The 12,414-nt window shown below is 37.5% G+C and overlaps 1 protein-coding gene across 1 annotated transcript in view; it reads left to right on the top strand.

Moving 5' to 3' along the window:
- Positions 1-1,591: 1,591 nt before the first annotated feature.
- sgsm1a (small G protein signaling modulator 1a) overlaps positions 1,592-12,414 on the top strand; it is a 36,855-nt gene continuing 26,032 nt past the window's right edge. Inside the window, exons 1-3 of the mRNA XM_069178210.1 lie at positions 1,592-1,663; positions 1,787-1,830; positions 10,236-10,311. Coding sequence (XP_069034311.1) covers positions 1,645-1,663; positions 1,787-1,830; positions 10,236-10,311 — 139 coding nt within the window. The 5' untranslated portion in view covers positions 1,592-1,644. The remainder of the gene's footprint in view (positions 1,664-1,786; positions 1,831-10,235; positions 10,312-12,414) is intronic.

The raw sequence follows: 12,414 nt of genomic DNA, 5'->3' as shown, positions 1-12,414 counted from the left end.
TATTTGAATCTTTTCTAGCTCATGAGAACATCGCTTCATATAGACATGGTTTCATGCAGAACACTGATTTGCCTCTTGGCTGTACATAAATCCTGCTGTGCATTGAGGTTTATAATCATTAAATTGAGGAATGACAAACCCAAACATACATGCAAATGTAGGTTTTTCTTTTATAAGTGGGTTAAGTCTAACTGGTGAGGAGGTCTGGTGTGTTGTTTACTCAGGCAGAAATCCTGGAATGACATTTAACAAGACATGCTATTACCTCATAATTAACAAGGTGTGAGTAATGCCAGTGAGGGAATCCTGCATGGGTTGAAGAAGATGTTTGTGAGGAGGAAAAAGGGGTCCAGCCCCGCTCCTTTCAGTCTGTCATCTCGTGTTATCAGTCCGACTCTTCACCACCTGATTCACCTGACAGCTCAGTGCTCCAGGCAGAACTGGACTTATGGCCCCAGAACCTCCCACTCTCGTTCACTGAAGCCAACCAACTCCTCCTGCTCATATTCTGACTCAGATGGTGCTTTTCCTGCATATATGATCTCACTCATGCGCAATAAGTGTGAAAACTGGTCATATTTCAATGAGAGCTGAAAAATTACAACCCCATGAATTTACTAGTTCATTTTATTTTTGTGTCTTTGGGCCTTCATGAAAAAATGACACAGTCGCCATCTTCTGGACAGTTTGAGTCACACCTCTTTGTTCAGCATCATCGATGTGCATTAGAAGAAAAAATAGAATCATGAATGTCAGAAAAGTATGAAATGCTTTTGTACATTTTTATTGGTGCTATGGATGTTGAAGTATAGCAACTGCCTGTAAGCATCACTGTTTGGTAAACAGTGTTTTGTTTATCATCACTATTATTTTATTGACCCAGAAATCTGAGCAGATCTTCCTCATGTCTGGAGGTTTTCCTGAACATATCAAGCAACAGGTGCTCTAAAAGTAAACTGAAAGGTCATATATGGTCTCAAATGCAGCAGAGCATCAGAGTCATTGATCCTAAGTGTGGTTAAGAAAGGATGCTGAACCGTATTTTCTTTATATATATATATATATATATATATATATATATATATATATATATATCTGTGTGATTTGCAGATGCAGTATCTGACAGTTTTATTTATTTATTTCCGCAACAGTCCTTCCACATCTTGACCACAAGATGGCATTAAGACAAAACATTTTCATGTTAGATAAATTTACAACCACCACCAAACTGAGATCTGATGATCGTCTTCAGTTCAGGAAAACAGTTTATCTGTTTGCAATGAATGTTTTTGTGAAAAGTTACCATTGTATGACAGATTGCATGTCAATATTATCACTAGCTCTGGGTGAAATCTGTTATACGGTTTCATTTAATTACAGTCAATTTGTGAGACATTATTCTTGCCATAGGCAGCTTTACTTAAAAGATAATGATAATGATAATGATAATTCAGATTTTAGCGCCAGAAAGCAGTATTTTTGTGAACATAATAAGGCCTTTGTAGCGATGTTTGGGCCACCCAATGGAAGCACTGCATGTGTCTTTAAGAGGCGTGTGTTGAGAGGAGGTGGAGTCGTGAGCCACAGCTCAGTGTACAAGCAGCTGATGGGAGGGGTGCTGCGTGCAGACAGGAGACAGGATCCATGGCAACAATTATGGCAGGTGGGAAAAAAAACATTATGTATTTACAAATTTCTGTACATAATGCTGTTTGTGTTTTTTTGAAGATACGGAATAAGTTTGAGTTGTGTCAGTAAAAATGTCCTGTGTGGTTGTGTGTTGTAGAAGCAGACAACCGTCAGAGGCTACTGCGCACCGTCAAGAAGGAGGTGGGTGTTTTCAGCTCAGCACTTATCGAGTCGGAAAAACAAACAAGCTGGTTTGTATGGAGCTGACAGTTCATAATGTCCTCAGACCGTGTTCCCAGGTGATCTCTGATACTCCTGCGTCTGCTATTGTTCCCTGAGATGTGTGGCTTGGGCCCTCATTGTACTACAACCTCTCTGAAAACATTAGAAAATAAGTCATTGTTGAATATCAGAAGTCATTAAAGTCCAGTTAATACTTTAATTTTTTGCTTAAAATCCCCGTTTTATGCTTTGAGTTTGAATGGTCAGTGCTGCAGCACAGTAATTATTCAGGTGGAGAAGCAGCATAGGAAACAGATTGTCTGTGGTGTTCATGGCAGAGCAAACCATCAGCCTCTTGCCAACCCATTTGGTGGTTTAGTTGGATGCAAACTATGTGTGTGTGTGTGTGTGTTATGGTGCTGAGTGGAATCAAATATGGAAGCAACTCTAGTGGTTTGTTCAGCTGGCTTTTCACCACTTTATGTCCCTCATCATCATTTGAGGTTACTGCAGCAACCCAGAGGACCAGAGTTCAGCAGATGAGACATCATTATGATGTCTGACATTATGAGGTTTCCTCTTAGAGCTGTTCATCCTTGCAAATTATCAGAGCTCTTCTTGTCAGGAAACTCTTAGAAGTCCTTTGCTGTAGATTTTGGGTCTACACTTTTGAAATCATGAATGCTTTCATAAAGATGCTGTTTAGAGATGTCAAGTGAACCATGTCATGATTTCATGTGGAAGCAAATGGGCCTGATGGTGAGATAGAAAGCTCAAATTGCATGAGCATCCATTTGGAGGAAGAAAATGAACTCTTCCAATGTTTTCGTTGTTATTGTTTGTTTGTCTGTTTAAAGAAACCTGCTTAAGATTTTGAAAATTCAAAAAGCATCAAACCTCCTAAATGAGCCTTTTCAGAACCTGCTTTATTATTATCTGATTTGCTGCTGTGCTTAATAGGGTTGCTACCAACGGATTATTAACATTATAGATTAATATGTCAATTATCTCCTCGGTTAATCGATAAGCAGAATTGGTCTGCAAAAAGTCAGAAACTGTTAAAAAAAATGTTGACCAATTTTCCCAAAGCCCAAGGTGCAGCCTGAAATACCTTTTTGTTCTGAAGTACAGTTCACAACCCCAAAAATATTCAGTTTATTGTCATGGAGGACTAAAGGAACCAGAAAATATTCACATGTATGAAGGTGGAATCAGCGAATTTATGCATCTTATCATTAATAAAAATGAATAAAGATTAATCAAATTACTCGATCATCATGATCAATACATTTTCTGCTGATCAACTTATCTTTGATCAACTAATTGTTACAGCTCTATAGTGCTTGTCTGGTTAAAAAAATGCTTCAGTGTTCATCAGATGAGAAGGTTGAAGTCCTGAAGCTTTGGTTTGGAACTGTAAAAACTACCAAACAGAGACTATTCAGGTTATTGCATCTAAACCAAAGGACCATGTTGCAACAGATATTTGTAAATCCATAAGTTTATGTGTAAGCTAACTATTTAAGCTATCTAACTCATCAGTGACAGTTGCTGCAGGTAAATATTTAGGAAAAAAGTCTGTTAGAACACTTCGTTGTGGGGAAACCTGTTTTAATTTGGGATGTGTGTCAATAAATCTCCACTGAGGAAACATTTTTATCTAGTTTAAGTTTAACTAACAGCTGGTGCTGGCAGGAAACTAAAACTTTGCACTGAAACCCAGAGATATAATAATAGAAACAAACTCACAGCAGTGTCATTAAATGTTTATATGTGAACCAGTTTGGTCTCGAACGAACTAATATGTCCACTGTATTACAGATAGATGATAATTGTTCTTGAAGATAATCTTTTCCTGTTAGGAGAATCAGAATCAGCTTTATTGGCCAGGTATGTTTACACATACAAGGAATCTGACTCAGGTTGTAGCTTCTCTCTCAGCGTGCAAAAACTAAAAACAGACAGACATAAATTGACATAAAAAACATAAATCCTGATTGTCCGTTGTAGTCTGTTCCTGTCCTGTTTGGTGGCCGATCCAAACCAAATGGTGATAGAGGTGCAGAGAACAGACTATGTTATGGTGCTGGAGAACTGATTTGAATGTTACTCCATTGATGCAGTATAGTGGTTTGTACTTTACTGCTGAGGCTTTTGTTTTCCTCTGTTTGTTCCGGTAAGGTTTACTCAATATCACCCACACCTCACCAAACATTTACAATAAACACCATCAACTATGGGAGCTTTCCAACATAGCCCAAACTTTAACTGTTGCTGCTTTTGATCACAAAAAACTGAAGAGAAACAGTAGCAGCAGTTTTGATTAAGCAGTTTGTTACACATAGTCTTTTCCTGACCATATTGTCCACATTTTCAGCCTTCTTTTGTTCATTTCTTTTAATTATTTTTTTAAACTTTCATCTCTAATTGCCTCATACATTACATTTGTTTGTTTCTGCCAATCAAAAAAAGATGGTGATCACATCCTCGATCTTGGGAAAGGAAGCATGTCCTCCGAACCTTGTTTGCAGTCTTATCTGTGGAGACCAGGCACTTCCCATGATTAAACATGTCTTCTGTGTGCATACGGCCTCGCTGAGATTCTTTCACGATGGGTTTTAGTTTGTTTGTGTGAAAGCTCACTTTATTTTTAGCTCGCACCTCATGAAGCTCAGCATTAATCTAAATGAGTTGAACAGTTTTTCAAATACAGTCATGTGAAAATGTAACTACACATTATGGAAATTACTGTCACATAAGATTTATATTTTATAGTAATTTTCATAATTTGAATAATAAAAAACAGTTCAATCAAATGGAAAAAGTAAGAAGAATTATCTCTTATTCAATTCTCTGACTTCTAGGATCTTGTACTCCTTTTCCTATGTGTGTGGTGTCATCATGCCAAGATCTAAAAAGCCCTCGAATGTCTTCAGAAAAAAGCTTGGCTCTGAATCTGGCAAGGAATTTAAAAATGTCTCCAAATTATTTTTGAAATATTTCATTCCACTGTAAGGACAATTGAGGAAAATTGTCTATAAGTGGTGTAAATTTCAGACAACTGCCAATTAGTCCAGGACAAGGTGCCCCAGCAAATTTAGCCCTAGAACAGACTGTTTGTTGCAAAAAGAAGTCTCGAAGTGCCCCAACATTTTATCACAGGATCTGCAGAAACCTCTGTTAGTGTTAAAGAGGATTTGTCCAAGATCAGAAAGAGATGCCAAAATTTTATCTGTATCGAAGGCGAGCCAGGAAAACGCCTTTGCCATCCTTAAAGAAAACTTTAGCAAAAGTAGGCAACTATCAGGCCTTCTGGACAGACAAGGTAGAGTTGTTGGGCCACAGTAAGAGTAAACTGTATAGCGCAGACCAAAGTCAGCTTTTCAGGAGAGAAACCACATGCCTGCTGTGATGAAAGAGTTATGGTTTCGGGTTATTTTGCTCCCTCAGAGGCTGATTAAGCTATGAATTCTGCATTGACCAAAGAGTGATTGATTGATTAAAGTGAGGCGAAAATTAAAGTTGAATAGGAAACAGACCTTTGAACATGATCTTAAAGACACGGACAAATCCACCAAGGAATGACAGAGAAGAATAAATGGAGGTTTGAGAAATGGCCTCATGAAAACCTGGATTTGCATTCCATTGAAATGTTGTGGTGGGAATTGGAACAGCCAGTAAGCAAGCAAACCCTCAAACATCTTGAAACTGAGGTAATTTTTTTTTGGAAGAATGACCAATAATTTTAGCAAACTGATGTCAGAGACTGATGGACAATTGTGTAAAATAAGTTATTTCTGCTAAAATTGTATTCCATCTAATGATATATTTGTAAAACACGTGCTTTAAAAAAGCTAGTTTCTATTGTGGTGTTGTTCCATTATAACACCTTTATCTATAGGCAATGTATTAAGCATTATGTAATGTTTGCTCATTCAAATATTTTGAAAAAGTCAACCAGGGAATGTGTTTATTTTTTTTAACATGACTATTTAGGCTTTTTTTTTATTTTTATTTTTTATTTTTTTAGATATACTGCATCTATTACCCTCAAAGGAAAGCTACATGTTGTTTGTGCTATATTTCCATTAGTTTATGATTATTATTACTCAGTGTGGGTTGTACCATATGGTGTCTGTATGCTGTGTTTTCACCCTCTACATGTCCAGCTGGTTTTGTGCCACCGTGTCTGCTCAGATATACCTGGATGTAGGCCATTATCCAGAGACAGCACAATTACCTTCAGGTGCAAAAATTGGTTTGAATGAGGACTCTTATTTGCCTTAGCTTTGATACAGAGATCCCCTCTGTCTGTCTCTGTCTCTTTGTTGTGTTCTGCTTGTGCTCCTCCCTCTGTCTTTTTGACGATCACACGTGCACACAAACACAAATACACACCTGTGTTTGCTAAAGGGGGGGGGGGGGAGACTATTAAGAGTTGCGCCGTTTACTTTCCTGTAAATTTTATTGCTGGGTCTTGATCTACCGGTTTTGCTCTGTGTTTTATACTTAATTGAGATTTTCTGATTTGTGTTCATAGAAAGCATTGATTCAGGTTTTATACATGAACTCTGCAGGAACAAGCAAAGGGAAATGATCAGATATTATTGTTGTGATCGACACTGATAGAAATTATTACACTGAGACTATCGTACAATTTTTGACCTTTCTGTTTTCATGATGAGGAATAGATAAGAATCTGTAGGATTAGCTTGCTGTACTAAGAGAGGTGATTTGGTGCTACCCCATCTCAAATCAAACTGAATAACAATGTGCTGTTGTGCCTATTGGAAATGCTGGACAACCTGGATGAGCTTGTGTGAGTGAACTGAAGTGTCAAGCTTCTTCTAAAGCAGCAGCTTTATGGTCGAGCTCAACCTTGAGTAATAGAGTACGTTTCGTGTAAAATTAATTCACACTGAGACTGACTCACTACAAAGAAGAACAAACATTCAAAAGTGCTCATAAAAATGGGAATTTTTAACAAATGGGCAACTTTATCTGCTGAGGAAGATCTTGTGACATGATCAAAAGCTCCAGATAGCCACAAAATGGAGCCAGATTTCAGGCTGTGTTGTGGTTTCATTGATTTTTGTGGTGGAATCATGTTCCCTGTTTTTCATTGATCAGTCTTTTCATTCATTTTTAAATTGTAATTAAAATAATGGAATCCTAATTCAAATAGATATGTTAATGGATATACTGTGTGCATTAGTTTAGCGTAAATAATAGTCCTGATTTTGTTCTTTTCCTTTGTGTGCTCCCTTCATTTATCAGCAGCCACGGAGATGATAACTAATGAAGGGCGGATGTTAATGGATGGGGCTTTCTCTTTGGCTCTTATTTTTTGGCTCTGCTGTTGCAGAAGTTAATTGGAATACTCAGAAGATCATTTATCACTGTGGCTGTTGCCTTCAGGCTACTGTGGTTAGTTAGAGCAGATTCATCTGGCTTTGCTGCTGTAACAGACTGTTGTAACATCACGCACATTGTTTTATCTGTAAATCAGTGTGTAAATACATTTTTGCTGACATTTTAGTAGCATTTCGTGGCATTTTATAGCTATTTTATAAATATTATTTTTATGGTAACATCCAGGTAGATTTCTGCTTTATTGATACCAAATTAATACACCTGAATACGTGTCTGGATGTGCAATGACAACAGCACAGTGCAGCTCGATATTGTTAGTGACTGTGGTTGGAGAGCTGCAGTTTTTATTGCTCATTTCAGTGATGAATGAATGTTGTTTATGCATCTTCTGGGTGGAAGTGATCCACTGTGGGACACGTGTCGTATCCATAGAAACCTGCAAGTTGTCTATGCAACACGCTTTGCCATATAAATTCCTCAGAGACCTAATCTGTGGCCCAGATGAGAGAGATGCAGAACGACGGGAGGAGTGTGCTTCTTCAAGTTAGCAAATCAATCAGCTTTCTGTACGTCAGGTGCACTCAGAAAGAAAACTGGTGCAAAAAGTCCCCTGTGTTTTATATTTCTCTCTATATATATATATGTGTGTGTGCGTGTGCGTGTGTGTGTGTGTGTGTGTGTGTGCGTGGGTGCGTGCGTGTGTGTGAATGCAGGCTTTTATATAAGTCTCGTCTTATCATGAGCGGATCTGGTGTGCACCACATTAGATTGCTACCGTCTCTGTTGTGTTAGCCGCATGAATCATTTCTGTCGATGCTGAAGAGAACAATGCTGCTGATGCGTACAGGCAGAATTTGCGTGATGACAGCTCTCTAATTAGTGGGTGTTTTCATACATAAATATTTTTGGGGGGCAAAGTTCTCAGCACATTTGTTTTCAAGTGTTTAGAGATGGTGATTAGTCAGTTTAGCTCCTCATCTTGCATTAACTGTGAGAGTGCAGCTAGTGCTCAGCCAGTAGACTTTTCTCAGCACCCCACAATTGTGTGTTTAGTCTCTTCACGAAAATTACATTACATACTGTGAAATGATAAAAAGCAACCCCATTAGTTCAAAATATTTGGTTTCACAGGATTTTTTTTTTTTTTATCAATTTGATGAAGTTGCTTTTTTATATGGATTATCAAAAAACTGACATTTGCATTTGTTTTTTCTAAAAATGCCTTCTGAATTCAGATTTCAGAAAAATTTGACAGCATGATATATTAAACTCACAAGTCACCAGTGGTGGAAAGTTCACTTAGATGCAATTTTTAGCTATTTTTACTGATTTGGTTTTCTCCATTTGAGGCTCCTTTATACTTTATCTTGTTCACATTTCAGAGAAAGCCTTAGTACTTTTTACTCATCCATATTTATTTGACAGCTACTGCTACTCCTTACTTTGAAGATGAAGAGTTGACATACAAAACACATGATCAGCTTCAGGGGATTAATTAAAACACCAAAGTAGGTGAATTAGCGTCACGTTGACCAACTGCAACATCAAAATACTGCATAGCAATCAGAAACAATAAACTAGTAATATAATAATTCTGACAGCTGCCAGTCTTCTGACTGAGTACTTTCACATTTTAAATATGTTTGACTCATACCCAATTATAAATACTCAATGACTGACTCCTTCAAAATACATCTTCCACTACTGAAAGTTGCACATATCACGATCCATCAGTGTATTGCAAGTAAACTATTAAAATTAGTGATCCATAAAACTGAGCTGCAGTGGAAAATCTAACCTGAAGACAGAAGTTTATCTCCCGTATAATTTTATGATCATGAGCTGTAATTTTCAAACCATCAACATTAATATTGTTCAGCGGCTACTTCGTGACCACAGAATTGCCTTAGAGAAAACATTTTATCACGCCACCGAAGGATTAAATCAATGAGTAGATTGGAAAAAAGTTTAAAATAGAGCGGAGGGAGCCTCAACCACTGGAGAGGGGAGGGGAGTTGTTTATGTATGTATGTATGTATGTATGTATGTAGTATCTTTATGAGAAAAAGTGTGAGTTTTACTGTAGATCTTAGTAGTGAGGACATTTTTCTCCAGTCATCACAACACACAATCAAAGGGCTGTTTGAGGGTTAAGATTTGGCTTTAAGGTTCAGGTTAGAATTATCAATGAATGTCCTCCCATTATAGCCTTACATATGTGAGTGTGTGACAGTGCATGTATGTCTTTGTGCATGTAGAAGGTGAATTGGCAATGTAATATGGTTGCTGTGGACAGACTCATTTCAACAGGAAATTACAGATATCTGTATAGCTGTGTCCGAAGGTTGATATTGACAATGCAGATTGCAGAGCTGTGCCCACACAAGGGGACGTCTCCATAGTCACCGCAGGGATTGATTCACCAGTCGTCTTGGCTACAGATCACTATTGGTCTGTAGCCGTTGTCAGGTCAGCAGGGGAAAGGACACATCACAGTGACGACAAAACCTAACTAATGAGCGTGGCCTTGTGAGCACATGTGTGCGTCTGCCTCTTTCGTCTTTTTCAAAAGAAGCTAGGTCTGCATGAACTGGATGTCATCAGCGTTTGACGTAACAGAATCAATTTCTCTTGCTGGGGATTATGAATCTTATTATTATTAGGATGAACTACCTTTCCCTCTCATTTTCTCCCACCATCCCCAAATGTATCACCTCTGTTTCCCAGTAGTCTTTGGGATGAGAGCTGATGACTCACCCACCAACTTAACATGCACTCTTCCTTTCTCAGTGTTTTTCCTTTTTCAACCCCAGTTCATCACTGAGCTGCGCTCTCGCTTTAATTATTTTACCCTTTTTTATACACAGACTCACATTCAATTTATGAATTCTCTTAATCATTCACTGAAAGATATTTAGCACCCAGTCAAACCCAACAAGCCCCCGACAGACTGTTTGTGCAATTTGTGGCACAATAATGAATGAGTCATCCAGCATCTGTGTCATTTACAGGTGAAGCAGATTATGGAGGAGGCTGTCACCAGGAAATTTGTTCATGAAGACAGCAGCCATATTGTCTCCTTTTGTGGTGAGTACATTGTGTTTGTTATTACCTTTGAGTGGAAAAATTACATGACACTGAAAAGGCTTGATGTTGACCTGTTTTATTAAAGTTACTGTGAAATGACAGAAAAAAAATTCTCCCTCCAGCGATGTGAAAACAACTTTTGGCTTTTAAACCGCATACATTTTTCTTCACTGCGAGGCTCAAACGTTCAATTGAACAAGAGGAAAACACATTTCACTGGCGGGTTCCACGTTTCCTATAGATTTAATGTAATAATCCTTCCTTTTCGTTTGTGGAAAAGCAAACACTTGTAACAAAGCCCAAGAAAATGTGAACAAAATGATCAAAAAGGCTTCATTGAGACAAACTAACAACAGGGAAGCTTCACTCACTGCTAAGATACGAGCTTTTTACACTTGACTTGTACATTAGTATCCCAGTAGGTGCTTGGTCAGTGATTACTCTTTAAGTTTAACACAGTTCAATCAGGTGAGACTCAAATGAAAGAGAGTGAAAAAGAAAAGAAATCATTTGTTTTACATGGTGAACCTGATTGAACCTTTGAAGCGACATTACATTACATCATTAACACAGACAAAAATAAACACAACCAATTATAATTATCTCTAACTGACCATAAATTATTGGCATTATTGATTTTGTCGTGCCAATTAGTGACATCAAGGCACAACCTCTTGTGTAATATTGCTTAAGTCTCACATAGAGAATTATTCCTGATAGTAAGATATTAAGTATATTCTTCACCATTTAGCTATTGTAAAGTCTATAATAGCATCTATCTATTAGTAACAATCTGGGTTACTTAGCAGCATCAATCGTACTCGCCACTAACGTAAAGCTGGTGGTCTTCATTATTGGATTAGTTTATAATAAGGATCTTTTTCCAATAACAACAATATATTTGCTTCATAAAACCTCTTTAACAGAGGAGGAAGTTGATATTTTTGCTGCCACATTAAAAAATGGTGTATTGACAGAAGTTTTGCACAAGTGTATAAAAATAAAAGTAAAAGACATTTAAAGTTCACTGTTTCACCAAATGTTACTGTTTTTTGCCACATAAATCACACTGGTAAATTGCACCATGATCACTGTGAGAAACACACTGCCCACATGCAGGCACTCACACCCGTCAGATGTCTGGCTCAGACCAGAGCTGTTATCAGTAACAAGATATAGTTGGGGAATTCAGTGTGAATACAATGACTCTCAGCTTGCAGAAAATATGATATTTTTACGAGTTGGAAGACAAAGACATAAAGTTATCAAGTCACTAAATGAGACTCTTGAAAAGTCATTAAAATGTAAGAAAATGCTTTATGGTATAAACAAGTGAACAACGACAAAAAAAAGAAAAAGAAACTTTCCTTAAGTCAGACTCTTATTGCTGTGTAGAAAAAAAAAATGAATAAATGAATCATCGTCATCATATCTTGGTTAAATATGTTGAAGGAGACCCGCCTATGAAACTATGGAGAACCTGTCTTGTCTCTGTAGGCATGTCTGCTCTTTATTATTGTGACAATTTAACTGCACACTTGTCGTGCACAGAGTTAGTGTGGCAATGGGCAGCACCACTATATTTAGTAACAAACAGTAAGGAAGAAAAGTTTCACCAAATGTTGACAGAACAACAGTACACGCACACACACACACACACACACACACACACACACACACACACACACACACACACAATTGAATTAGAAGACCAAAGTTCGTCCTAAATTTATTATTGCAATCAAGATTATGTTCAATCCCGTTTCTAAAGCAATGATTTGCAAATCTCATAAAACCATATTTAATTGCAAGTAGACCAAAGACAACATGGTGAAACTGAAAATATAATTGTTTTATAAAAAATATATGTTTATCTTGAATTTGATACCAGCAACACGTGTCAAAAAAGTTGGGACAGGGTCATGTTTACCACTGTTTTGACATCATTTCTTGTTCTAACAACACTCTGTAAACCTATGGGAACAGAGGACACCAGTTGCTGGATTTTTGGAAGTGAAAAGTTGTCTTTTTATTACCTAAGATATCATTTTAGCTGCTCAACAGTTCAGGGCCTCCTTTGTCATAGTTTCATTAATTAGTGTA

The sequence above is a fragment of the Embiotoca jacksoni genome, unplaced genomic scaffold (assembly GCF_022577435.1).
Source record: "Embiotoca jacksoni isolate LCO1_2020_lvr unplaced genomic scaffold, fEmbJac1.0.p SCAF_8, whole genome shotgun sequence".
NCBI lineage: Eukaryota > Metazoa > Chordata > Actinopteri > Embiotocidae > Embiotoca > Embiotoca jacksoni.
The sequence above is the reverse complement of the archived record's forward strand: the minus strand, read 5'-3'. Positions and strand labels throughout refer to the sequence as shown.